The following is a 27416-nucleotide window of genomic DNA, read 5'->3' as shown; positions in this document are numbered from 1 at the left end:
CCCCGGCAGGGCTGAGTGCGGGACTGGAGGTGGACCGCCCGCCCAGGTTCTGACAGGTGGCCAGGGCGGGCGAGCGCTCGCCTGCCATCCCACTTCGAGTGCTGGGTGAGTCTGACCTGGCGCCCAGCTGTCTGGCCACCCTGGCACCTCCGACTTCATCTTCTTTTTCCTTTGGAGACTGTGCCGGACCACGGACCCTGGAGCTCTGGGCATCTGTGGGGCTGGGAGAAGGAAGCAGTTGTTTACGGCTTTGAGCAAGTGGAGGAATGTGCAGGCTGGGATCTGGCTGCCCCATCAGCAGAAACAGCCCCGCCCCAGCCTGACCAGGGACGGCGGGGGAGGGGGACCCAGGGACCCAGAGGGCAGGGGAGGGCTGCAGGGCCCGGAGGGGCCTCCTCGGGCCAGGTGCATGTTTCTCTTCTTTCTGGCCGGGTTCTGACAGTTTCTTCCTCTCCCTCCCTCCTGCCCGCAGTTGCCCACGAACACCTGAAGGAGAGGGGGCTGCTTGGCCTCCCCCCTTCAAGCACCAACCCCTCAGACTATTACCACCAGATGCCCCTCATGGCAGGCCACCCCACGCCATATGGGGACCTGCTGATGCAGAGCGGGGGTGCGGCCAGTGCACCCCATCTCCATGACTACCTCAATCCAGTGGATGGTGAGTGCTGGGCCAGGGTGGGTGTGGCGAGCAGGACAGGGGCTCACGGCCCCCCGGAGGCCGAGGAAGGTGCTTGTTGCTCCTTTTGTGGTGGGGGGAGCCCAGTGGAGGAATCTGGGGTTTACCCCAATCCCTGCCATGACTGCTGTCCTTGGGGGACTGCGTCTGAACAACATGCACAAAAACTTAGTGAGTCATCACGGGCCAGGAAGTGTTGTAGGAACTGCAGTCACTCCAGGGAACAAAAGGGACTCATCTCTGCCTTCATGGAACTTACTTACAGCTTAGTGGGGAGAGACGAACAATTCAGGAATGGGGTTAGGAGCACTGGGTGGATGAGGGTGCCATCTTGAAAGAGGAAATCAAGAAATCCTCACTGAGAAGATGATATTCAAGCAAAGAATTGAAAGGGATGAGCCATGCAGAAATAAGCCAAAGAGTGATACAGGCAGGAGAGACAGCAAGCGCAAAGGGCCTGAGGCCGCAGTGGGCCTGCTGGGATCAAGAAAAGCCCGGGAGGCCAGTGTACCTGGTACCCAGTGAGTGAAGGGGCAGTAGGGTAAGGCCAGAGTTCAGGGGCTGGCTGTGCTGGTCGGTCAAGGCTTGGTGAAACTGGCTTTCACGCAGAGTGAGTTGGGGCCCGTGGAGGGGGTCGGACAGAGGAGGAATGAGACCTGACTTATTCTTTTTTTTTTTTTTTTAACATCTTTATTGGGGTATAATTGCTTTACAATGGTGTGTTAGTTTCTGCTTTATAACAAAGTGAATCAGTTATACATATACATATGTTCCCATATCTCTTCTCTCTTGCGTCTCCCTCCCTCCCACCCTCCCCATCCCACCCCTCCAGGCGGTCACAAAGCACCGAGCCGATATCCCTGTGCCATGCGGCTGCTTCCCACTAGCTATCTACCTTACGTTTGTTAGTGTACATATGTCCATGCCTCTCTCTCGCCCTGTCACAGCTCACCCTTCCCCCTCCCCATATCCTCAAGTCCGTTCTCCAGTAGGTCTGTGTCTTTATTCCTGTCTTACCCCTAGGTTCTTCATGACATTTTTTTTTCTTAAATTCCATATATATGTGTTAGCATACGGTATTTGTCTTTTTCTTTCTGATTTACTTCACTCTGTATGACAGACTCTAGGTCTATCCACCTCATTACAAATAGCTCAATTTCGTTTCTTTTTATGGCTGAGTAATATCCCATTGTATATGTGTGCCACATCTTCTTTATCCATTCATCCGATGATGGGCACTTAGGTTGTTTCCATCTCCGGGCTATTGTAAATAGAGCTGCAGTGAACATTTTGGTACATGACTCTTTTTGAATTTTGGTTTTCTCAGGGTATATGCCCAGTAGTGGGATTGCTGGGTCATATGGTAGTTCTATTTGTAGTTTTTTAAGGAACCTCCGTACTGTTCTCCATAGTGGCTGAACCAATTCACATTCCCACCAGCAGTACAAGAGTGTTCGCTTTTCTCCACACCCTCTCCAGCATTTATTGTTTCTAGATTTTTTGATGATGGCCATTCTGACTGGTGTGAGATGATATCTCATTGTAGTTTTGATTTGCATTTCCCTAATGATTAATGATGTTGAGCATTCTTTCATGTGTTTGTTGGCAGTCTGTATATCTTCTTTGGAGAAATGTCTATTTAGGTCTTCTGCCCATTTTTGGATTGGGTTGTTTGTTTTTTTGTTATTGAGCTGCATGAGCTGTAAATTTTGGAAATTAATTCTTTGTCAGTTGCTTCATTTGCAAATATTTTCTCCCATTCTGAGGGTTGTCTTTTGGTCTTGTTTATGGTTTCCTTTGCTGTGCAAAAGCTTTGAAGTTTCATTAGGTCCCATTTGTTTATTTTTGTTTTTATTTCCATTTCTCTCGGAGGTGGGTCCAAAAGGATCTTGCTGTGATTTATGTCATAGAGTGTTCTGCCTATGTTTTCCTCTAAGAGTTTGATAGTTTCTGGCCTTACATTTAGGTCTTTAATCCATTTTGAGCTTATTTTTGTGTATGGTGTTAGGGAGTGATCTAATCTCATACTTTTACATGTACCTGTCCAGTTTTCCCAGCACCACTTATTGAAGAGGCTGTCCTTTCTCCACTGTACATTCCTGCCTCCTTTATCAAAGATAAGGTGACCATATGTGCGTGGGTTTATCTCTGGGCTCTCTATCCTTTTCCATTGATCTATCTTTCTGTTTTTGTGCCAGTACCATACTGTCTTGATTACTGTAGCTTTGTAGTATAGTCTGAAGTCAGGGAGCCTGATTCCTCCAGCTCTGTTTTTCGTTCTCAAGATTGCTTTGGCTATTCGGGGTCTTTTGTGTTTCCATACAAATTGTGAAATTTTTTGTTCTAGTTCTGTGAAAAATGCCAGTGGTAGTTTGATAGGGATTGCATTGAATCTATAGATTGCTTTGGGTAGTAGAGGCATTTTCACAATGTTCATTCTTCCAATCCAAGAACATGTTATATCTCTCCATCTATTTGTATCATCTTTAATTTCTTTCAGCAATGTCTTATAATTTTCTGCATACAAGACCTGACTTATTCTTAAAAGGAATTCCATTCTGGCTGCTGGTCGGAGAACAGCTTTAGGGGCAAGGTGGAAGCAGGCCGTCCAGCTGGCAGAGGTGGGAGGAGCGGTCATGTTTCAGATGGATTTTGAAGGAAGAGCCACAAGATTTGTTCCTAGATGGGATGTTGAATCAGGGAGGAAGAAGGGCATTGAGGACAACACTGGGGCCTCAGGCCTGAGTAGTTGGAGAACAGAGTTGTCAGTAACTGAGCCGGGGCCTGCAGGCTGGGCACGTTTGGGGGCGCGGCCAGTCGGGCGTTCTGGGGAGAAGAGGTGCCTGGTGCCCATGAGGTACCAAGTCCCCCGCCCACCCCCAGCCATCCTCACAGCTGCTTTTACAGGGGCAACTGCACCCTAACCACGAGCCAGCCCCTGGGGTCAGATGGAGCCGCCTCCCCAGTGAGTGCTGCTCCACCTGCCGGTCCTGGAGCTCATCCCAGAGACCCCCAGGGATCCAGGCCAGGCAGCAGGGCCGGAAGCCAGAGCGAGGGGCCGGCAGGCGGCTCCTGCAGATTTATCCTCCTCAAGCCCTTTTTCACTCCCTGGTGGCAGGGAGCAGACAGAGACCTGCAGGAGACCTGCTGGGTTGCAGGCAGTCCCGTGGGGCCAGGCAGGGCTGCAAGACTTGGGGGGGCCCCTGCACCCCTCAGCCACCTCCTGTCCCCCAGTCCTCCGCCCTGGGCGTCCAGTCCACACCAGCCACTGCAACTCCACCTTATCGGCTGGATCAAAGCCAAGCCCCTCCTTTCCTAAGGCCTGGCTGAGATCTCACCTCCTCCAGGAAGTCCCTCTGGATGCCCCCTCCCTCCCCTCCTTTCCTTGTGACCAACCAGGATTCTTGACCTCCTCTATCAACAGAAATTGACTAGAGGCCAGACAAGAAATTCAGGCGAGGCTTTATGGGGGCTCCTGCTGCAGCTGGGTGGGGGGAGGGCGAAAACAACTAACAATTCGCTCCCTAAGGCGGGGGAAGGGAGCTGGTTCCTTATATGGGGTGAGGATGGGGGTGTGTCGGGGGAGGGGTGGCTTAGGTGCTCTGCCCACCCCTTTGGTGGTGCTGAGTGCAGGGGGCATGCGCAGGACATGCTTTTGCTCCAGGCTCCTCAGAAGTGGCAGTTGGGTTTTTGGTCTTTCTGTATCTTCTTGTCCATAATTTGCCCCAACTGCGCATATACACCAGTTGTTTTTAGTCCCTTATAGATTCTCTGTACTTTGTTGCTCAAGAAGATGTTTGCCCAGGTGCAAGCACTGCGGCAAAGGGTCCCAGGTCCCACCTGTCTCACCGTCTCTCTGCCCTGCTCACCTCACACTTACAGGGGCCACCTCAAGTGGTCCCTAAGCACCACTCCCCTGCAGCGTTCCCTGCCCTCCCCCACAGGAGTGTCACTGGGGAGGAGCGTGGCAGTCCTCCCAATGCCAGCTCTGTGGGTTTTGTCCCATGTCACCCTCAGCCTGCCCTGAAGGGAACCCGCAGCACGACCAAACGATGCCACCAGAATCTGGTCCCTGGGTCTGTCTCGCCCCTGTGTCTTCCCCAGGATGGTGTTTCGTCCAGGATGGGCACACAGTGTGGGGGTGCAGTGAGGCCTCTCGGCCCCCTGAGTGCATAAATCTGCGTGCTTTTGTCTCTCCTCCCCATAACAGCCCTGCAGGTGCCCCCACAGGGAGCGGGAGGGCCCTGGGGAGGACACGTGCGCTTGCTACTCAGACAACAGCGACAGTACAGGGCATAAAGGTTGCTGCCATTGTCCAAACATCAGATTCCCCAGGCGATGTCTGCCTTCCAAGGCCTTGGGCTGGGTGGCACCAGGCCATCTGGGCAGACACAGAGAAGCCACGGCCGAGGGGTCTGGTCAGGCAGGTGTCCCCAGAGGGCGGGAGGGGCCGAGTCAGCACGTGTGAGCACCCGCTGTGTGCACGTGTGAGAGCTTCCGGGTGAGGTCTGCCTGTGTGCCATGCCTTTATGCTCACTCCCCGGGTGACTCCCCTCAGCCCCCTTCCGAGGCCAGAATTACCGTCCCTGCCGTAAGATGGGCTCCCTGGGGTTCCCAGCATCCAGGGAGTTGCCCAGGCCTCAAGTCAGGGTTCCAGGCCCCGCTCCGTCTGTCACCAGCATCACGGGCTCTCCCTCATGCACACCGCCCCAGGCAGCACAGCACATCTGAGGGGCCCCGTGAGCCATGGCCTCGGGGAGAGCCCAGTGGGCAGAGCAGCTGGGCTGGAGCCAGCGTGCTGCAGGGATGGTGGTGCTGCGGGCAGGTCTAGGCCACGCCAGCTTGAGCTGCGTCCTCTCTGGGACAGCTGGTGCTGCTGGGACCCGGTGGGGCCTGGACGGTGATGCCCTGCATGCTGTGTGAGCGTGGCTCGGTGCCAGGTTTACAGTCAGTGCTGCCTGCGTGCTGGTTTCCATCTCTTTCCACCGGTATCCTTGCCCTCTTTCAAATCTACCACCTTCTGCAGGGTTTTGTCTGCCGATTGTCGGCACCACCGTCCACCCCATGTTTGGGCCCCATGCCACACCTCCTCCTGGACACCTTTTCCTCACCACCAGCCCACCCCCCCCAGGCCAGCCCACCCGAGACCTGCCAAGTCTGCCTTCGCAGCACCCCCGCTGGCCGTCCAGTCCTGTGCCAGCCAGCTCCCAGCTCAGCCTCCCTCCGCCCCTCCCGTCACCCTCGGGGTGAAACCCAGACTCTACCACATGGCCAGCAGCCTTCCCTCCAGCCTGTCTCTCCCCATCTGCGCCCCTGCACCTGTCCACCATCCCCGCAGGCTGGCCTCGTTCCGTCCTGCACCGGGTCCCAGGACTCAGGTCAGCCAGCACTTCTCCCGGGCCACCACCCGCATCAGCTCCCCTTGGGCTCTGCATCTCCCTCCGCCCACCTGCGGGACCCGAGGGGCCCCAGCTGTAACTGGCTGGCCCTCTGTCTTCACAAACCCAGAGCCCCACAGGTCCAGGAGCACCTGCCAAGGAGCAGGGCTCTGTGTTTGTGGGGGGAGGGAGGGAGGGAGCAGCAGTCACAAAAGAACCTGGGGTAGAAACATGCAAACGAATCCGAAGAGACTGTGCGAGGCCAGCAGCTGTCGGCCTGCAGGGAGCCTGGAAGGGGACAGGCAGCTTTGCTCTGGGGCGCTCGGCGTTTGGCAGCATCTGGGCTGAGCATCTGAGACACGGGGGTCGGGCGGTCTTGAGGAGGTGGGCTCACCAGTGGGCGTGGGAGCCGCCCTGATGAATTCAGCACAGCCCCCGACATCCTGTCTTTGCCTTGGTCTTGAGGGTGTGATGGGCTTCAGGCGCAGAGTGGAGCTTCACCACCTCCAGCCTTGGTGTGGACGGACACATGGGTTTCTCGGGCTGAGATGGGGGTTGGTGGTGACCCGGGGATTTTCACAAACCCCTGTGAACATCAGGAACGGGTGGTTTCTTTTCCTTTGTTCCCATCACTTACCTCCAAGGAAATCAGAGTGAAGTCCAGCATGAATTCCTGTATTTGCCGTTACTTAGTTTTTTTCCAAACCAGTTTCAGCCAGAACTTTTGCGTCCGCTATTTAAAGTTTTAGGCATTTCTGTGCAGCTCCGATGCCTACGTGGCCCCGAGAGACTCGGGCCCAGGCCTGCGCCCGGCTGAGCCCAGATCTGCCTCTGGGTGTGTGTGTGGGGGGGGGGGGGGGTCCCTGGCCCCTCCCCTCCTGTGAACCGTGGGAACTGGGAAGCCCACCAGCTCTGGTGTTTTCGGCTGGTCCCAGCTGCACGGGTCTGGGGAGAGATGCTCCCGGGAAGCCTCTGTCCACCCCATGGAGGTGTGAGTGGGTCTTCCAGTCAAGTTTCTTTGTGCTCAGACTCTCACAGGGAAAGGTGTGCAGGCCTGGGGCCCGGGCAGCGGGGCTCATGGGACCACCTGGGAAAGGGCCCTGAGGCTCTGAGGACATGTGTGTTCACGTGAGGAAGCTGCCCATAAACATGATGGGGACACGTAAGCTCTCTGCCCGTGCAGGGGCCCTGAGAGTTTGTGCGGAGTTGGGGAGACTCCGTGTGTGTGTCTCTTCGCTCTCTCTTTTTCGTGCACACACACACACCCTACCTACATACCACATACACACCCACACCGTAAACACGCACACAGCATACACACGCACACTCACTCTCCTCATTCATTCATGAATGAGGGTATTTACTGAGCACCTACTACGTGCCAGGCATGGTGCCAGGTGCTAGCAACACAGCATTCCAAGCCCCGCTCTCGCGGTGCCCCAGGGGGCCTGCTCTGTGGAAGCTTCCTGTCCCGAGGCCGCCCCGCCTACTCAGCCTGTTTCCTCAGCACCTGCACTTCACATTCCAAGAGGAGGCAGAGCCATGGGGGAGAGAACATCCCAGGGGTGATGAGTGTCAAGCTGGGGTGTGGAGACCAGGGGCACCCGGCTGTGAGGAGGCCTGGGGAGAGGGTGTCAGGAAGGCCACCCAGGTCCACATCCGGCAGAGCAGTGTCCCCAGCCCACCCGCTGGCAAACCACCAGCAGTTTTACCTTAGCCAAGTGCCACCTACACGATAACTTATTTAGTCTTATATTTTTAACAGACTCACCTGAAAATAGACCTTTATTTTTTTTTCTGAAGTGGGAAACCCCATAATATCTGGGGAAGATGTCCCCGTCTGTGTCTCCGTGATGCCTAAACAGTCTCCTTTGGGTCGTGTGTGTGTCCTGCGCTGGGGAAGATGCCACAGCCTTAGCGGCAAGGCTGGAGTTGGAGGGGTTCGTGCTGAATGGAAAAGCCAAGCCCTCCGTCCCCCGCAGAGCACAGGGCCGGGCTGTGGGCGGGACAAGGGGCATCTCCAGCAGAAGCCGCCCTCCCTCTCCCGGGAGCCTCCTGGCCTCCAGGTGGTCAGCGAAGGCCCATTGCCCCTGTTCTTTAAGGAGGCTGATTTATAGCCAGAAGAGTGAGGAGTGATGTGGCTTTGGAAGGTGATAGATAACCAGTCCGGGAGTCCAAGGTTATTCTGCCTAGTGGTCCTCTAGACAGTAGGGAGGTCGCTGCTTGTCACTGGGGCCCTAAAATGGAATTTTCTCGCGTGATGCCGTTGAGTATTGGTGATTTAACGGCGGAGCCGCAGCCGCCACCCCACGCCCCACCACGCTGAGGAGCTTGAAATGTTTCCGAGTGAAACGTCTGCCTACAGCCCATATTTCCTACGAGCTGTGTATTTTATTGTCGTATTGACACTCATTTCACTCGGATGTCACCTCCGTTCTGACACCCGTTCCTTATGCTGCCTGCGGGTCCGGGGAGGTCTCAGGAACCAGTTACACCGATCACGCCACTGAGAGGCAGGGGAGCTGACGGAGGGGCTGCCAGAGGCCCCGTTCTGGGAGGGCGTCCGCACCCAGCCTGCCGACAGGAGGGACACGGGGGGCAGGGTGCTGAGGGCAGGCTCAGGCCAGGTGGTGTGTCCGGCTCATCTGGCAAGCCAGCCCAGAGTCTCGTGAGACACGCGTCATGAAGTCACTTTCCAGGTGAGCAGCCTCGAGCCCAGAGCCCTGAGTTGCTTTGTCTCCATCATAGGCCTGGGAAATGTGCTTGTAACGCCTCTGGGCTCCAGAGCCTTGGTGCTTTCTACTCCCGCGCAAGAGCGGGTGTGAACAGCCAAGTGTGGGCCAGGTCCAGTCCTCAGGCTGGACTTCCTTAGAGCATCTCCTTAGTGAGTCCGGAAAGTCCGGGCGAGGGGCTGGGCCGTGCAGGAATGCTCCCTAAGCAGTGGGGGTCAGGGCGCACAAGCCCTGCCACGAGGCTGTGCCCTGCCGGCCCCGGGGAAGGCGCGTCCCGGCCCCGGGCCCACAGGAGGCCCATCCGGAATGGTGGGCGCTACGCTGCTCGGTAGTCTGTAGTGACCCTGAGGTGGGCGCTCTGGGCCCATCTTCTGGGTGAGGAAACAGCCCAGAGAGGTCCAGCAACTCGCCCAAAGATACCCAGTTAGAGCTGGCAGGCAGGGTCAGAACCTGCGTCTGCCCGGGTCCCGGGCCTGTTTCTGTAGCTCCTGCCCTTTCCAACTATCCCAGGGCAAGAGATTCCCCCGCCCCCACGAGCAGTCTGGGGTAACCTGGGGTAACCCTGCTTTGGTGGCGTCTAGCAATCCTGCCCAGAGCCACAGGTACCACTGTCACCTCCCACCAAGATGCTGAGCTCCAGGAGACGGGGCTGAGCATCCTTGCTTGCAGCTCCCCCAGCATCAAGGCCTGGGCCTGGCAAACGGGCTGCTGCAGGAGGGCCTGGTGGGTGTGTGAACTAACGCGCGAAGGAGCAAAAGAAAGAACTAGCGGAGAAAACAGCATCCAGGTCAGGTGGCGTCTGGCGTTTGCCCAGGTGAGGGCAGGCAGGTGGCTGGTCACCCAGCGGCTGTCGGCTCTCAGAAAGGGGGCATCCACAGATGAATGGACATGACGCGTCTGCCAATCCTGGTCATAAATCACAGGAGAAGCCACGGGAAATGAGTGCCAGGCTTTTCTTTCTATTTAGTAATTTATCAAGGGAAGAGGCGCATTAATAAACATATTTCCCTTGAGGGGAGGGAATAACAGAGATGAATATCACTGTCAGATCTGGCCTGTTTCATCTTGTTAGGGGCGCACGAGAGGGTGGGAATCCAAATATTAGTAGCAAAATCTTTTTTTGAGTGCATTGCAAAGATGTGTGTGTATTTCTTACTTTGTATGATATTACATCTACCCCCCATCTTGTATTTTCCCATTTACCACACAGTTCATAAGTAACAGGAGTCTTTTAGAAGGTTCACTTTTATATCTCAGAGTTGCCTTTAAAGTGAGGACGAACAAGGAGTGAACTCAGTAGATAAGAATTAAGAAGCTTGGAGGACACCTGGATAGGCGGATGAGTGTTTAGGGACAGATGTCCTCCACTGTGGCTCAGTCGTCTTCTCTAGATTTGCTGTCCTTTTCTCCATGGTTAGCTCTCAGCTCACCCTGCTCACCAAAGAGTCCTCCTGGCCCCTAAGGGAAGCCGTGTTCATTCACAGTTTCATTCTGGAAGATCTGCTGGGTTCGAGGCACTGTCCATGGTGCTGCCCCTGTGTACTCAGGACACACCTACCATGCTGCCCCCATTTGCAGATGGGCAAAGAGAGGCTCAGCAGGCTGAGTAATGCACCCCAGGGCAGCCAGTAAGTGTCAGGCTGTCTGTGTGCCCCCACTGGGGTGTGTGTGTGTGTGTGTGTGTCCCCGTCCTGGGCCCCTGCACCCAGGAGAGCCCTCCCCTGATAGCTACCCTCCCCACCTGAGCAGAGGCAGTGCGGCGGCGGTTCTGGTGTCCACCTGCCTGCTTTCCAATCATTCTCTACTTCCCCCGGCCGCGTGGCCTTGGCCAAGCTACTTGTCTTCTCCTTTGTAAGATGAGGCTCATAATGGTTCCTTCTTTATAAGACAGTTGTGAAGATTAAATGGCTTTATACTTGAAAATGCTTAGAACAGCCCCGAGCATCCGCGGGGCACTCAGTAAATACTGACTTTGGGTGGCTGAGCGTCCACTGCCCCTTGACACACCACGCCTCTGCCCCACGCCCGGCTTTTGGCATCTCCGGTTGGACTCACCACCGAGCCAGCCGGATCCCAGTGCTGGGATATAACGGTGAGCAGGGTGACCGAGTCCCTAGTTCACAGAGGCGGGAGAAACAGAAGCAACCAGACATACACAAGCAGGTATGAACTCCCCTGAGCCGCACCTATCCACAGAGAGGGGACCGTGGTGCCCTGAGAGTGTCCCGGGGGACCTGCCCAACTCCAGGATGTTAGCGATGGTTTCCTGGGGAAAGTGGTGACCCTGCTGAGCGCAGAGCACTGCAGACAGAAGAAGCAGTATGTGCAAAGGCCCTGTGCAGGAGGCTGGAGAGGGAGTCAGGGGCACCCACGGAGCCACCGGGTAAGCCACACTGAGGACTTGTGCCTTTTTCCTAATAGCAGTGGGAGCTCTGGAAAGGTTTGGGGTGGGCAAATGCAAAGACATGATCTGATTTGGCCGCAGTGAGGAATGTGTATCAGACAGCAGTTAACTAAGGGCCCCGGGATGCCCCAAGCAAGTGGGGGGCTGGGCTGGTGGAAGTGGGAGATGCAACTGTGAAGGAGGTGGGGGGGTGTCAGACCAACTCCCGGGTCCCCCGCTCTGCTGCTCTATGGGTGGCGGGCGCCCGCCGAGCCCAGCCCTACAGGAGGTAGGGCTGGGCTGAACTGTGGTTGCCCTTCAGACGCAGGAGGCCAGGTAGGCAGCTGGCTGTCAGGAAGTTCACTATCAGAGCCGCTAAAGTGAGGATTTAAAAGCTGTTTGTGCTGAGAGCGTCTTCCTGGCCCTGCCTCTCCCCACCTCTCTGAAGGTACACTCAGGACAGAGAAAAACCACACAGCAGGGCTTCTTTGGACCTTGGTTCAAATCCTGCCCTTGAGCAAGTCGCTAACGTCCCCAAGCCTCGTTTTCTTATCTGCACAGCTGGGTTTGCATTTCGGGGGGCAGTGATGGCCGTTCATTGCAACAGTGGGTCTGAATGTCACTAAGGGGTGGCTGTCGCTGGGTTATTCTGTACACCAGAATTCAGAAGCAGGGACTTATCCAAACACCACACCAAAGGGACACACGCCGTCTCTAGTTGCTCATGGGCCAGGGCACATCTCTGTGGTCCGGGATGCTTGTTCAGAAGGGTGGTCGTGTCTGCAGCACAGCCCAAGCGCTGGCTGGGGAGGGGCTGCTCCGTCGGACCCTGTGAGGCAGAATGAGGTTGTGCGACATTGTGTCCCTAGGCGTGTGGGCTGGGGTCCTTCCCACCGCAAGACAAAGGTGGTGACACGGCCTGAGTGTGTCACCTGCTGGCCTGGGTGCCAGCCATGCTCCCAGGCCCCTCTGCGGGGCAGAATGAGCTGGTGTTCACCGAATGGGAGCACCTTCCGTGAACCCGCCATAGCTCTGCTTGCTAAAAGATCTGTAAGCCCCAGGCCTCAGAACCCAACAGAATCAACGGCAGGCCAAAAACAAAGATGTTCAAGGAAAAGAATACCCTGAGTAACTCAACTTTTTCTCCCAGCTGGGAGCTTTCCTACAAGTGCTTCATCCTTTCCGGTTGAAAACAAAGTCTATGATTACACGCGTGCACTTGTACAGACATACGTACAGGGTACCCACCCGGGGCAGCTGGTCTTGGACCCAGCATCCTTCATCCACAAAGGAGATGGTTAGGAAAGAAGACCCCAGAATCCCCTTCCAGCCGGAGGATTCTGGTGGCCCAGTCTTAAAGGGGCTTCCCAGATTTTCCAGCCGAGGATGGGGTCGGGGGAGGGCTGGGCGTGGTTGACCCCCAGGGCAGGGGGCAGTGGGCAGGGGCTCGAGCGAGGCTGCTTCTGGTGGTGGTAGTGGGCTTTCTAGGGGGTCGGTTGGTCCTGGGAATGCGGGCCCAGAGAGTCACAGGGTATCACTCCTGCCCTCAGTTCTCCTGCAGTGGTGGAGACAGCACACTGACTCACAACCCCGCAGCCAGGACATCCTGCGTCTCCCTGGAGGAGGGGACCTATGGGGTCTGGGCAGGGCTGAGCAGGCAGGAGGGAGAAAGGCGGGCATCACGAGCCCGGGAACCGCTGAGTGCAGGTGTGGGTGCCGAGGCGCTCTTCAGCACAGCCCTGCAGGTCGGCACTTGGGGACCCTTTACAAAGAGGAAACGGGCCCAAGGAGGGTCTGGACGGGGTGGGAACCTTGGCATGTGGATTCCTGTCCAGCGATGTGGTCACACCATTTCTCGGCTGCTGTGTGCCCAGAGGGGAGACCAGAACCCTGGTTGGGAGAGGAGGGGCTGTCGGGAGGAGCGGTCTGGGGCCCCTGGTCCTGAGGAGCGGGGAGCCCGGTCTGGGGGCAGGCCCTCCTCCCTCCCTGCAGCTCCGTGTGTATGTATGGGGAGGGGGAGAGCGCACCCACAGGCAGTTGGGTAGGGCACCAGGCGTGTGCGTGCGTGCATGCATGCATGTTTAAGGCAACAGGTCCCCGAGGCCCAGGCGACTCCAGAAGGGAAGGACCTCGGTGTTGGAGAGCCGTCTGCGTGCTGCCAGGCTGCCTTTTGCCATGGCATCCTCTGTCCTCCCCACCCCAGACCGGCCAGGAGTCTAGGGCCTCTGCTTGGCGAACGTCCATTCAGGGCATTTTGGGGCGATCCTGGTCGCAACGTGATCCGCGACCCTGGAGCACGTGGCTCCTTTCCCTCTCCTTCCTGTGGAAAAGTCACCCGCTGGGATGCTCTACAGCAATAAAAAAGGCACTGGTTCCTGCCACACACAGCTGCGTGGAGAAACCTCACCGATAATGTTGGACAAAAGAAGCTGTTTGAGAAAAAGCATTGATAATTCCATTTATGTAATAGGCAAATACGCAAAACAGGCAACGCTAAGCTGAGGATGAGAGACCAGTCTGGTGGCTGCCCCTGGGAGGGTCCGGAAGGGGCAGAGGGGCTGCTGGGCGCTGGCCGGGCCGTGCTTCTTGGCCCGCTGCTGGCTTCACTGGTGGGTTCCCTATGTGAGAGGCCACCAAGCAGGTCACCTACGGTTTGTGACTTAGCTGTTGTGCCTCAGGCGTTGCTGGACCCGGTCTCGGCCTCTGTGTGCCTAGCAGGACAGGCACTAACACAGATCCTCAGCACACCAGGTGTGGACCAGGCCCATCATACAGATGAGCAAACTGAGGCCGAGAGAGGCCTGTGCCCCAGAGCCGCCAGCTGGACAGGGGCAGATCCGCAGTGCCCATCAGACTGTCCCCCCCCAGTCCCCTTCCCCCGTCACATCACCCCCACAAGTGCGGTCCTGCTGACGCGCCTTGGCTTGGCTGTCCTGCAGTGTCGCGTTTCTCCAGCCCCCGGGTGACGCCCCGCCTGAGCCGCAAGCGGGCGCTGTCCATCTCCCCGCTCTCGGATGCCAGCCTTGACCTGCAGCGCATGATCCGGACCTCGCCCAACTCTCTGGTGGCCTATATCAACAACTCGAGAAGCAGCTCGGCTGCCAGCGGCTCCTACGGGCACCTGTCGGCCGGCACTCTCAGGTGAGCCTAGCCCGCGAGCCAGGGCCAGGCTGGGGCCCAGTGGAGAGGGTCCACACTGGCATCCCGGGAGAAACACAGGACTTGTTTTTGGTGTTTTTTTTTAATTGAAATATAGTTGATCTACAGTGTCGTGTTAGTTTCTGCTGTACAGCAAAGGGACTCAGTTATACACGTATATACATTCTTTTTCATATTCTTTTCCACATGGTTTATCACAGGATATGGAATCGAGCTCCCTGTGCTCTACAGTAGGACCTTGTTGTTTATAGGACTTGTAAGTCAGTCTACTTGCGAATATTCTAGGAATTCAAAACCAGTAGTGATGACATTGAAACATGCCAACATTTGGGTGCATCTTCATGGGCCTCTTTTTCACCCACCAAATGATTTTTTAGTAACCCTTATCGGGCCTGTCGTGAAAAATTCCATCATGAAGTCAAAGGGGACTTTCCTAGTGTTTCAGCAGTGTCACTGACCAGCACTGGACTGCTGCAGCTCTGACACTGGCTTGGCCTGCACGTCTCTGGGCCGGCAGACGTCTCGCTCTGTGGTCACAGCACACGCAGACCTCACCATCACCTCCCGCCCCGTCCCCTCTGTGCAGCCCTTGACTGTTCAGAGGACTCAGACCCCAGCCAGCTTGGCTGAAACCCATGTCCTTACACTGGCCCTCCTGAAAGAGGCCAGGGTTAGAGGAGCTTAGGAATGCCAAGAGAGCTCAGCCCAAGGACCCGGAGATAAGGGATGATAACAATTATATCAGTTATCTTTTGCTGTGTGACAAAAAAACAAAAACAAAAAAAACCCCCGCAGTATCAAACAGTAAGCAGTTAGCCTCTCGCAGCATTTCCAAGGGTCAGGAGCATGAGACTGGCGTAGCTTCAGGTCTCTCACGAGGCTGCAGTCCAGATGTCGGCCAGGGCCGTGGTCACCTGGAGACTTGACTGGGCCTGGATGTCTGTTTTCAGGATGGCTGGCCCTTGGGCCTGTTGGCACAAGCTCTAGTTGCTCTTCACGGGAGCCCCTCCACATGCTGCTTGAGCGTCCTCACAACATGGTGGCTGGCTCCCCCTCCCCCACCCCCAGAGGGAGTGACCCCAGAGAGCAAGGAGGAAGCCCCGGCATCTTCTGTGGCTTAGCCTCGGAGGGCACCATTTCTCCCTCAGTGTCCTGTTCTGGAAAGAGTGGCCCGCATGCAGGTGGCGTGGTAGAGCTCAGAAGACAGAGGACCGTGGGAACTGGAGGGCTCGGGACACACTTCCTGGACGAGGGGGCATTAGAACGGGGTTCAAATAGTCAGGGAGCATCAGCGATGCAGGGGCGCATCTCAGGCGACAGAGCAGTGAAGGGCCAGGGACAGAGGCTGCGTCCTGGGGCAGGGCCTGGGGGCTACGCACAGAAGTGGAGGCCTGAGACAGCCGGCAGTGGGGAGCCACGGGTGCTTGAGTGGGAAAAGCCACGGTGACGGGGCAGTCAGCAGCGTGCCCATCCAGATCTCCGGGCAGTGTCCTGTCTGTGCAGGAAGCGTGAGCCTCACAGAGTCCTGCCCCCACCTCACCCCACCCCTCTCCATCACCTTGTCTGCCCTTCTCTGCAGCCCGGCCTTCACCTTCCCCCACCCCATCAACCCCGTGGCCTACCAGCAGATCCTGAGCCAGCAGCGGGGCCTGGGCTCGGCCTTCGGACACACGCCACCCCTGATCCAGCCCTCGCCCACCTTCCTGGCCCAGCAGCCCATGGCCTTCACCTCCATCAATGCCACGTCCACGCAGCTCAGTAGCAGCAGCAACTGTCTGAGTGATGCCAACCAGGTAGGTGGGGGTGGGGGGCGGGGGGCCACCAGGCACTCATCTGCACCGAGCAAAGGCCAATCATGGCCATCTCATGCCAGGAACATGTGGAAGGACTCTGGGCACGGGTCTGGCTGGCACCGTACCTCTGGGCAGAGGCCACGTGATCAAACGGGCCTCAGGCTGGATCCCCAGTCAGGAGGCCAGGGCTGGGTCCTCACACTGCCCTCGCTCACCATGGGCCAGCACCCAGCCTCAGTTCTTTGGCTGACTGTCCAATAAGCATAACGACTAAATGGAGAAACCCTAGTATTCAGTCAGGCATCATCCAGGGACCTCATACACAGCATGTAACATGGATGGCTGAAACAGGTAATTAATATTGTACGGCTTAGTTTGAGAGCATGAGTTTACCCAAGGCCATCTTATTCGACCTTCCCAACGGGCTTTTGACATGCCCGGGCCGGCTCACAAGCGCTGGGCATGCTCGGTGCCATGAGCATTTGATGAATGAACAAAGTCCTGTTTTGCAGATGAGAAAATGCAGTTGGAGTCCTAGAGACAGTATCAGATAGTAGGAAGGGCGCAGGCCTCAGAATCAGATCGTGTTTTGAACCCTGACTTACCTGAAAGCTCTTTCAGCCTGAGCTCACACCCCTGCAGAGTGGGGCTGCCACCAGTATTGGGTCACTGAGCCTGGGTCCACCTGGATCCTGGTTAGCGCTCACGATGACCATCCTTGAGGTGAAGCAGCTGCCCAGGCCACCCAGCTGGCAGGGCAGAGGTGACCACGTGCTGGGGAGGAAAGACCAGAGGCCGTGCGGTCTAGGAGTGGCCCTCTTCTAGAAAGTTCTCCCCAGGGCTCCAGGCGGCCACCTAGCACCTCCCCCAGACGGTGGCTGTCGGCTTTTGTCACATCCCCTGACACCGCAACTCTAACCCGCTTGTCCTGAGGAACCAAGCTCTTCTGTCCCGCTCCCTGGACTGGCCGGCCCTGTTGTCCTCAGACCCAGAGCCGCCCCTGCCTGGGAGGGCTGAGAAGTTGAGGCCGCTGAGTCGGGCGCGGGGTCCCCAGCATTTCTCAAAGAGAGGGTCTCTGCTCCATCTCCATTGTGGGGGGGGAGCTGCGTGGTAGGGAGGAGGGTGCTGGTGGGCCCGGCCCTGGGCTCCCCGGGCTGTGCCCCAGGCCAGAGGACCAAGCTGTGCAGTGACTCAGTTTCTGAAACTGCAAACACAAGTGTTGGCCTGGACGGCCTAGTGCGGAGGGTCCAGGGTAAAGCCCAAGCAGAACTTTGGGGTGCCCCCCTGTGTTCCCCTCTCCCAGAGCAAGCAGAGCAGCGAGTCAGCCGTCAGCAGCAGCGTCAACCCCCTCGTCATTCACAAGCGCAGCAAGGTCAAGACCGAGGCCGAGGGCCTGCGACCAGCCTCGCCTCTGACCCTGACGCAGGTAACCTGCTGGCCGTCCTGGCCGGGCTCGAACTGGGGCCGGGCCTCGTCTCCTGGGGCAGCTGCCTTGGGGCCGTGACCCTGTTGAGAGTGGGTAATGGACGGCAGCCTGCATGAATGAATGAATGAGTGAGTGAGTGAGTGGACCAGAGAGGGCAGGGCAGGCACGCCAGGAAGCTCAGGGAGGACCAGAACTGTGTCCCCAGCTCCCCGCACACACCTCACATGTGCTCATCAAATGCCTACCTGAGGGGGAGGGGGGAGGGGGGAGGGAGGGAGGGCTGCAGCTGTCTGTCCCTGCAGCACAAGCCCCAGGCCAACTGAGTTGCTCACGGCCCCTGAATGGCTCAGGCCCCCTGCGTCTGCGCCCTCTCCCTGGAAATCTGAACCCCACCCTATTCCCTGAATAGTAGGACTCACATGTGCCCAGACACCACCACCACCACCACCACCCAGCTTCTAGGTCACTTTGTCTCCTGCACTGCACAGTAAGCTTTGGAGAGGTGGCACTTCGGGCACAGTGCCTGCTTTGGCTCTGCGTCACCGGGTTTGCCTAGGGCCTGGTGCGCAGTGGCTGAGAGAGAATATTTTCTAAGGACTCAACGCACATTTGAGGCGGTGAGTGTTACAGTGCCTGGGAGGGGAGGGGGGACAGTTGCTGGCGGGAAGGCAAGGAACAGAGCATCCCGCAGCCCAGAATGAGCCTGTTGTGGGGCTGAGACCCTAGTGCATGTGTCTTTCTTTGGAGATCCTGCCACTTATTCCAACACCAAGCCAACAGGCACACAGCCCCAGCTCCAGGGGAGGGGACGGCATGCATGCTGACCTCTGGGGCAGGCCTCTCGTGGCAGCCTGGTCTCCACCCATTACTACGGAATCCACAGCTATGACACCACGGGTCCTCGGGGCCTCTGGTCCCCGTCTCCCCTACATCTGCCGGACCATCCTTTATCAAACCTGTAAACCATAGGGCGTGCTCCAGGCACTTAAGTTTTATGAAATATTGGGTTCTGTTATTGTCAGGCAAACAGAGAGGTTGGTGACAAATTCTTCTCCCCTCACTGACACCAGAGCATCTCTGCGTGATGCATGGTTTCCACGTGGCTGGCCATCATCAGGGGCTGTTGAAATTGATGAGGACGGTGAGTGTCCACGGGAGATAAACTCACTGGAGCCGTGGGGCCAGGGCTGCGGGGAGGCGCCCAGTGCCAGGGAGTCCCCCGCCCAGCCCCCTCAACCCGGGGGGCTGCGCAGAGCCCACCCTCCTGCCCAGCTCCGCTCCTACCTCGTGTCATGGAAGGACAGACGTTTATCATGCGGAGGTTGTCACCGTGTCACTTAGTGTCCTGACTCTGACCTGACTCCTTGGCTCCCTGACTCATTTGCAAGGTGGACGGGCTTGCTTTCTCTTGGCAGCAAATGCAACAGAACGGATCCCTTCTCAGCTTCCGCCCTCAGGTTCCTGGGCTGGGGTGCTGCTTGGCTGGAGGCCCAGGCCCACCCCCTGCCCCTGCACTCTCCTCGGATCACGTCCATGTGGCAGCTTCTTCCTGTCTTCTCTGAAATAAGCAGGGCAGGCAGCTTGAGGAGTAATACGTCTATTTCCAGATTTTCTGCAAGTGCAGAGGCATTAGGAGGCCCCAGCCCTCCCAGGGCTAGACGGCTAGAGATGCGGGAAAGAGGCATTCCTGCCCCTCCTTTTAATGTGGACCCAGTACTGCCTGGGGACTTACTGGACAACACGTCATTTTCCTTTTCCAGAACACGTGCATTAATTGTAAGGTGCTCTGGGAGACAACACTCAGAACCCACCTCCTGGAGAGCCCTCTGCAGCCCCAGTGGAAAGCCAGTCTGGGGTGCAAGTCTGCACCGGCCACGGGGGGTGGGTCACGAGGCCAGTTTCTGCTCCGAGAAATGGACTCAACTTCAGGAGGGAGGCTGAGATGGAGGCTGCAGCCTCCGCTTCATTGAGCCCCTGTAGCCTTTGGGAACTGCGGTGCCTGTCTCTGGGGAGAGGGTGTCTGTCTCCCCTTAGCCTGAGCTATAAATGCTTTCCCCAGAGGCTCTTCTGAAAGACAGACATTCCTGCCATTTTACAAATAGTTTAGAAGTAAAGCAGGTCCCCCTAACGTCTGCCCCTTTGCCTCGCTTTGCTCTGAGCCCGACCCACAGGCTAGGGGATACTGGGGAGGCCTCAGCCTGCTCTGGAGGGCCTCGCCGGGCCTTCTTCCCAGCCTGGCCATCTATGCCTCTCCCCGTGTCCCCGCTCCTGATACCACTCAGCCTGTCCTGTGTGCCCGGCTTGGAAGCTGCCCCCGGCCAGCTCTGTTGGCATCAGCTGGGATGGGGGGCCTTGTGGGGTTGACCCTCAGTCTGTTGCTGGTTCGGGAAGAAAAGCCTTTGTCCTCTTTGAAAGGAATTTCGGGTGCCTGTGATCAATGGAAGGCCCATCTCAGGGGCCTTTCCTTTACCTTGAAACGGGCATACATGGGCCCCATCGTGGCTGGGAGACATGAGCCCAGATGTGGGCGGCCACAAACTCACTGTGTCCTGGAGGGAGCCGGTCGGCATCTGCTGGAACGTCAGGGTGCCCAGCTGTCATACCAGAATACAAACACCCGCATTTTAGGGCTGTCACAGGGAAGCCCAATGCTGGGAAAGTATGTGAGTGCCATGTGTGCCCTTGGGAGGAGGGGACAGTAGAGGGTGAGGCCAGGCCAATGCGTGTGGAGTTTCCTCTTGCCTCCAGACAGGAGCTGACCCCGCACACACTCTAAATACAAATGCCTGCCGCCCCCCTGAGCCTGTGGGGCCTGCCCCAGCTCTCCCCAGGGAAACCCCACCAGATACGCAAAAGTCACTGCCCTCCTGTCTCCTGTTCTCCTTGCCATGGCCGTTGACCCAGGACTGATGGGACTCCGTGTTGAGGGCCAGCCAGCATGTGTGCATGCTTGTGTGTTCATGCGTGTGATGTGCATGTGAGCACGGGCGTGGCCCCGCCTAGACCAGCCCACGGGTCCTCAGCACAGCCTTCACGGGGCTGATAGTGACCTTTCCTTGGGGCCAGGTGGCTGAATGTGGCTCATGTGTGTGTGCTCTGCACCCCCACCCCAGGAGCAGCTGGCTGACCTCAAGGAGGACCTGGACCGGGATGACTGTAAACAAGAGGCTGAGGTGGTCATCTACGAGACCAGCTGCCGCTGGGAGGGCTGCACCAAGGAGTACGACACCCAGGAGCAGCTGGTGCATGTAAGCCCCCGAGCGGCCCAGCCCAGGCCCCGACTAGAGAGAAGGGGCCCCGGAGATGCCTGGGCCACCTCCTGCGCGGGTGGAAGGCGTGATTACTTACGGAGGCCGTGCTTGTTTCTAAAAGGGGACTTATAAATACGTATGTAGTACAAGAGATTAACAAAAATAATGGAAAATTAGAAGGAAAGAAACAATAAAATGAAGCCCAAAGTAAAGGTAGTATTAAAAACCAAGTGCTCAGGGCTTCCCTGGTGGTGCAGTGGTTGAGAGTCCGCCTGCCAATGCAGGGGACGCAGGTTCGTGCCCCGGTCTGGGAGGATCTCACATGCCGTGGAGCGGCTGGGCCCGTGAGCCATGGCCACTGAGCCTGTGCGTCCGGAGCCTATGCTCCGCAATGGGAGAGGCCACAGCAGTGAGAGGCCCGCATACTGCAAAAAAAAAAAAAAAAAACCAAGTGCTCTGAGCTTGGTCTTCTTTTATTTTTATTTTTTTCTGGAGCTTCCTGGCAGCCAATGCAAAGAAGGAAATAAGATTAGGTAAGCCAGCCAGCATCCACAAGATAACAACAAACCTGACCCTGAAACCTGAAAGAAGTTTCTCCCATGGAGGGAGGAGTTGGTCATTTCCTCTTGGAGACCATGCACAGATACCCAGTGTACGTGGGTGCAGCTGGGTGTTTATACCCATACAGGGAGGGGACTGCTGTATGATGCCTGGGTACTGACGGATCAGGAGATCAGAGAAGGCCGTGGGAGCTGGGTGTGCCCTTCAGGGTCTGCCTGTAAACTTTCTACAACAGCAGCCACTGTGGGCTCACTCATGCAGTGCAAACAGCAGGAACAGGAGCTCAAGGTAGGAGGTGCCTGGCTTCCAACCTGGCTCCACCACAGCTAGCCAAGTGGTTCTGAACAAGTGACTGAACCTCTGTGAGCCTCGGGTTTTTTCTCCTGTAAATAGAGGTGAAGCCCACTCTACAGAGGAGTGAAGGTTGACCATGATACCAGCATAAGCACTTAGCAGAGAGCAACCCTCCGTACACGGGTATTCCCTCCTGGCTTCTCCTCCCTGTTCCCCAGGCCGGCCCCGAGTGGTTCCCTCTTCTCCGTCCAGAAAAGAACTTAAAGTCAAGATAAACCTCCCCCAACCCCAACACACACTCCTTGGTGAGTGAGTGTCTATAAAGATGAATCTACACCAAGCTGGAAGCTCAAATGCTGGGTAGATCCCCACTCGGCAACTCTCTTACATTTTAACCAATTTAATTGTAAAACTGAGTTAGCTACCTGACATTTTTTTAATATTTTAAAAATTATGTAAGTATTATATAAACATGTTCTCTTTATAATCAAATTGAGCACTATGGAAGTATATAAAATGTAGAGTAAAAATCCCTCTACCCTCTCCTTTCTCACCACCAAAGACAAGCATTGTCCAGAGTTGAGCGTGAATCCTCCAGATGGCTTCTGTTCACACACGCACGCGCACGCGCGCACACACACACACACACACACACACGCGCTGGTCACACCCAGGAGCCATCCCACAAGAGCCACGTCCTCCCTAGCTCTGTGAAATCAACATTTAAGACACCACCCACTCCCCCTGCTTCCTTTTCTTGTGGGCTTGCTCTCAAAGACTGTAGGTTTCTTTGGTGTTGAGGTTTTTCTCCCCCAATTTTCACCCAGGGGACTGGAATTTCTCAGCAAACCCATTGCTGCTGACGTCAAGCCTGTAAAGCATGGTCTTATCTCATCCTCCTGGGACTCAAACATAATTTTTCAACCAAGTGCTCTGAGCTAGAGTTCACATACATATCTTTTTTTTTTTTTGGAGCTTCCTGGCCGCCAATGCAAAGAGGGAAATAAGATTAGTTCAGCCAGCCAGCGCCTGCAAGATATTAACACCTCTTTGGGTTAAACAAGTCTTGAGGTGGAGTAGGGGCCACTGGAGCTGTGAGCTTTGGGACAAATCAGATAGATGAAAGGGGGATAAAAGAAGATCTGGAGCCGGAGGGGTTGCAGGCAGAGAGGTGGAGGGGAGGATGTAAAAGATGCCCAGGAAGGAGTGGTCAGCCCTAAAGAGTGGGGAGGGGATTCCTCAAGTAAAGGCAGGGGCTCCAGACGTGGGAAGAAGGGCTCCAGCTGCAGGCTCCTGCCTGGGTCCTGGGGCTGTGGGTGACTGTCTGCACCTGGCCCTGAAAGGAGCAGGTTCCTGTGTTGGGGTGTGGGGAGCAGGCTGGTCTGCTCAGCTCCGTCTCTCTCTCTGCTCCCTGGGAAGATGGATGGCCTGGGCACGCATGCGAACTGGAGCCCCTAGTCAATTATTACCAATTTGTTGCTAAGCAAACCAATAAGAAAAAAATGAAAGGTATTGTCAGGAAGCATTTTTATCATTTGAAAGGCTTTCAAAATGGAAAGTGAGGCTAATATAGTAAGATTTCCCTGGAAGTTCAAAGCGCCATAGATTTTGCTTGCTCTGATGTCGGCATTTGGATGCATGATGGTCCAGCCTGTCACCCAGGGCGCGAGGGCCCAGCGGTTTTCTGTCCTGCGGGGAGAAGATGCTGCTGGACCCCAGATGCTCAGCTCCGGCACAGCCTTGTAGGTTGCAAAGGTCTACAGAAGCGCCGTGCAATAGAAAGACACCGCCAGCCCCAGTGCCAGCCCCACAGGTAGTCTTACATTAGCTAGGGGCACGTTTAAGCAGAGTGAAAGGAAACAGGTAAAATTAATTGGATTCATGTATCAATATTTTGTTTAACCCAAAATACCTAATATTATCCTTTCTGCATGCAGTCAATATATCACAAAATTATTGAGATATTTTACATCCTTTTTTCATTCTCAGTCTTTGAAACAGGTGTGTGGTTTATACTTACAGCCCATCCTGGTCGGGAGCAACCACCTTTCAGGGGTGCAACAGCCACAAGCGGAGAATGGCCACCAAATGGGACAGTGTGGGTCCAGATATGGTGGCAGAGATGCCACCATTCCCACTCCCCAGTTAAACAGACAACCTGAAAGATTAAGGACATAAAGGTCCTGAGGCCCCACCCACGTATCAACACATCCCAAAGCTCAGAAGTAGTAAGAGCCCTGCTCCAGTGAGGACTGCAGCCTTCAGTTAAATCATGAAAGCAAGTAACAAAACCAAATGTCCTACTCAGGGCGGCTTGCTTTGCTACCTGTGACAGAAAACCTCCGTGGCCTGTTGCTGCCCATCAAAGGGAGAAACTGCCCCCGGGGGGCGCACAGGTGATGGGCCCAGGGCAGAGGCCAGAAGGTGTGGGTGCAGGGGCTGAGAGAAAGAGAAAAATTCTCCCCATGCTCCTGACCCAGGGCAGTGCTGGCTGGGGTGGGTCTGAGGCCCACTCGTCCAGGGAAGGCTTTCTGGCCATGCACTTCCCAGCTGCGCCCGGGATGCCCCCCCCGCTCCGAGCACCGAGGGCCCCCCCCACCACTGCAGGATCAGCTGGATGTCTTGGGCTGTCCCGCCTTGCCTTCCTGGGCCGTTTTGTCCCCCGGGCAGCATCACACACTGCCCAGGGCACACGGTCAGGGTCAGACTCTAGCTCCCTCCTGGGCAGGCTACTTTCACAACCTGGGCTTTTGTGAAAAGGGAACAAAGCTGTCATCTCATGGGTCACTGTCAAAAAGAGAGACGAGGATGCATTTATGTTTCTGTTACGATAAGAATGTTAGGGACCTCCCTGGCGGTCCGGTGGTTAGGGCTCGGTGCTCTCACTGCCGGGGCCAGGCTTCAACCCCTGGTCGGGGAGCTAAGATCCCACAAGCCTCGTGGCCTAAAAGAGAAACAAAAATATTATTTAAAAATTTCTGGAGCCATAGGGACAAGCTTGGGAGAGGCTGCTCGTGCCCCCACTGTGTGCATGTCTGCCCCGCCGCAGCTAATGAGTGCCTACTGTTTGCAGCCTGGAAGTATCATCATAACCATCAGTTCTCCATAGACCAGAGCCTAGAGCCCAGACTGGTGTCTTTGACCATCATGGAGGGTCACTTTGATGACTAATTGGAAGATGCAGCCCAGATAACTCACGAGGAGGCGTGGCCGGCACCTGGATGCTGGCCCATGCGGCGGCTGGTCTGCATAGACCAGGTGGGGTCTGGAGGGGTGGGTGGACGGGCTCACCCTTCCCCGTGGGCTTCTTCCCGGCAGCACATCAACAACGAGCACATCCACGGGGAGAAGAAGGAGTTCGTGTGTCGCTGGCAGGCCTGCACGCGGGAGCAGAAGCCCTTCAAGGCGCAGTACATGCTGGTGGTGCACATGCGCAGACACACGGGCGAGAAGCCCCACAAGTGCACGGTGAGTGGCCGCGGGCCGGCCCATCGATGGGGCTGGTGTGGGCAAACCTGGTGAACAGCGTTGGGACAGGCCTTGCCAACAGGGTGTCCTGTCTGCCCCCGCCCAGTCTTGGGTCCTGGGGGCCCTTCTGTCTGTCTGCTGCCCCAGATCTTCGCTTACTCTCCCTGTGGGGCAGTGTGTGCATCTCGGTACCTGCGGGGGGTGGGGGGCGTGCTGGTGTCTCTGTGGTTGTGTCTGTGTTACTAGGAGCCCCACGGCGCAGCTGTGCCCTCACCCGACTGGGTGACCCTGGGCAGGGGGCCAGCTTGGTGGCTCGCTGCAACCTGTCCTCTGCACAGAAAAGAGTTTCACTGGAGAGTCACAGATTGAGCGATGACGGGTTAAAAGTCACTTTGGTTGAGTTTTTTTTAAAAGTGGGAACGCAGTGATAAGACCTTTTAGACAGTCTCCCTTATGGAGTCAACAGGATTTGTGACGCTATTGGGTTGGCCAAAAAGTTCGGGGAAAACCCAAACGAACTTTTTGGCCAGCCCAATATTTGGTGAGACCTTTATTTTAATTTAATTTTATTTATTTTTGTATACAGCAGGTTCCTATTAGTTATCCATTTTATATATATTAGTGTATACATGTCAATCCCAATCTCCCAGTTCATCACAGCACCACCCCTCCCCCGCCACTTTCGCCCCTTGGTATCCATACGTTTGTTGTCTACATTTGTGTCCCTATTTCTGCGCTGCAAACCGGTTCGTCTGTGCCATTTCTCTAGGTTCCACATATATGCGTTAATATAGGTGAGACCCTTTTTTAACACACAGGAATTGCTCCCTCTTTCAAAGAGCGGTGGCCCTGTGATGCACTCCTGTGGCTGTGACAGAGGCCTCTGGGAACTGCTCTTTATGAATTACCGTATTTCATAGATTCTGAGACACACACTTCATTCTCATTTTAATGACTCTGAAATCAGTCTGTCTTAAAATCGGTGGTGTCCAGGATTCAATGAAATACACTACCTTTGTTGGCAAGGTTTTGGTTTTTTTTAATTGAGATAGAATTCACATACCATAAAGTTCACCCTTTTTAAAAAAAATGTACAATTCAGTGATTTTAAGCGAATTCACAAACTTGTGCAGCCTTCACCACTAGCTAATTTCAGGACATTTTCAACACCTCCCCAAAAGAAACCCCATACCCACCAGCAATCACCCCCGTGCCCCCCTCCCCTGCATCCCCTGACCACCACTAATTTGCTTTCTGTCTCTATCAACGTGCTTCTTCTGGGCAGTTCATAAAAATGGAATCATACAATGTGTAGCCTCTGTGTCTTCTCCTTCACTTAGCATGTTTTCAAGGTTCCTCCGTGTAGTATCATGTATGAGTATTTCATTTCTTTTTGTGGCTAAATAATACTCCACTGTGGACAGATCACAGTTTTTTATGCATTAATCAGTTGGTGGCTATTTGCATTGTTTTCACTTTTTGGCTATTAACACTGCTATGAACATTCACGTTTTTGTGTGGTTATGTTTTCAGTTTCTTACGTATATACCTAAGAGTGGGTCATAGAGTCATAGAGTGGGTCATTGCTGGGTCATAGAGTAACTCTATGTTGAACTTTCTGAGGACCTGCCAGACTCTTTTCCAAACAGGTGACAGTATTTTACATTCCCACCAGCCATGGGTGAGGGTTCTGATTTCTCCACATCCACACCAAAACTTGTAGTTACCTGCCTTTCAGTTACCTAGTCATCCTAGTGTGTGTGAAGTTGCATCTCATTGTGGTTTTGATTCGCATTTCCCTAATGACAGATGATTTTGAGCATCTTTTCGTGTGCTTATTGGCCATTTGTATATCTTCTTTGGAGAAATGTCTACTCCAATATTTTGCCCACTTTTAAATTGAGTTATTTGTCTTTCTGTTGTTGAATTGTAGTAATTTTACTAGAGCCTGATTTGCAAATAGTTTCTCACGTTCTGTAGGTTTTCTTTTGATTTTCTTCATGGTTTCCTTTGAAGCATAAAAGTTTTAAATTTTCTCAAAGTCCAATGTTTTCTTTGCTTGTGCTTTTGGTGACGTATCTAAGAAACCACTGCCTAATCCAAGGTCACAAAGATTTATCCCTATATTTTCTTCTGTGAGTTTTATAGTTAATAAGTATAGTTTTATTTATATAAATATATACGTGTATACATTTAGTAAGGTAGTTCTTCCATTTAGGTCCTTAATCCATTTTGAGTTAATTTTTGTAGAGGGTGTGAGATAAGGGTCCAAATTCGTTCTTTCGCATGTTGTTA

General features: G+C 55.3%; 1 protein-coding gene across 1 annotated transcript in view; it reads left to right on the top strand.

Moving 5' to 3' along the window:
• GLI2 (GLI family zinc finger 2) overlaps positions 1-27416 on the top strand; it is a 248445-nt gene that overhangs the window by 210188 nt on the left and 10841 nt on the right. The window contains exons 5-10 of the mRNA XM_033860329.2: positions 473-658; positions 14109-14310; positions 15908-16121; positions 17425-17547; positions 20661-20795; positions 24972-25121. Coding sequence (XP_033716220.1) covers positions 473-658; positions 14109-14310; positions 15908-16121; positions 17425-17547; positions 20661-20795; positions 24972-25121 — 1010 coding nt within the window. The remainder of the gene's footprint in view (positions 1-472; positions 659-14108; positions 14311-15907; positions 16122-17424; positions 17548-20660; positions 20796-24971; positions 25122-27416) is intronic.

Source organism: Tursiops truncatus, chromosome 7 (assembly GCF_011762595.2).
Source record: "Tursiops truncatus isolate mTurTru1 chromosome 7, mTurTru1.mat.Y, whole genome shotgun sequence".
NCBI classification, from domain to species: Eukaryota; Metazoa; Chordata; class Mammalia; order Artiodactyla; family Delphinidae; genus Tursiops; species Tursiops truncatus.
This window is presented reverse-complemented; position numbering and strand designations above follow the sequence as displayed.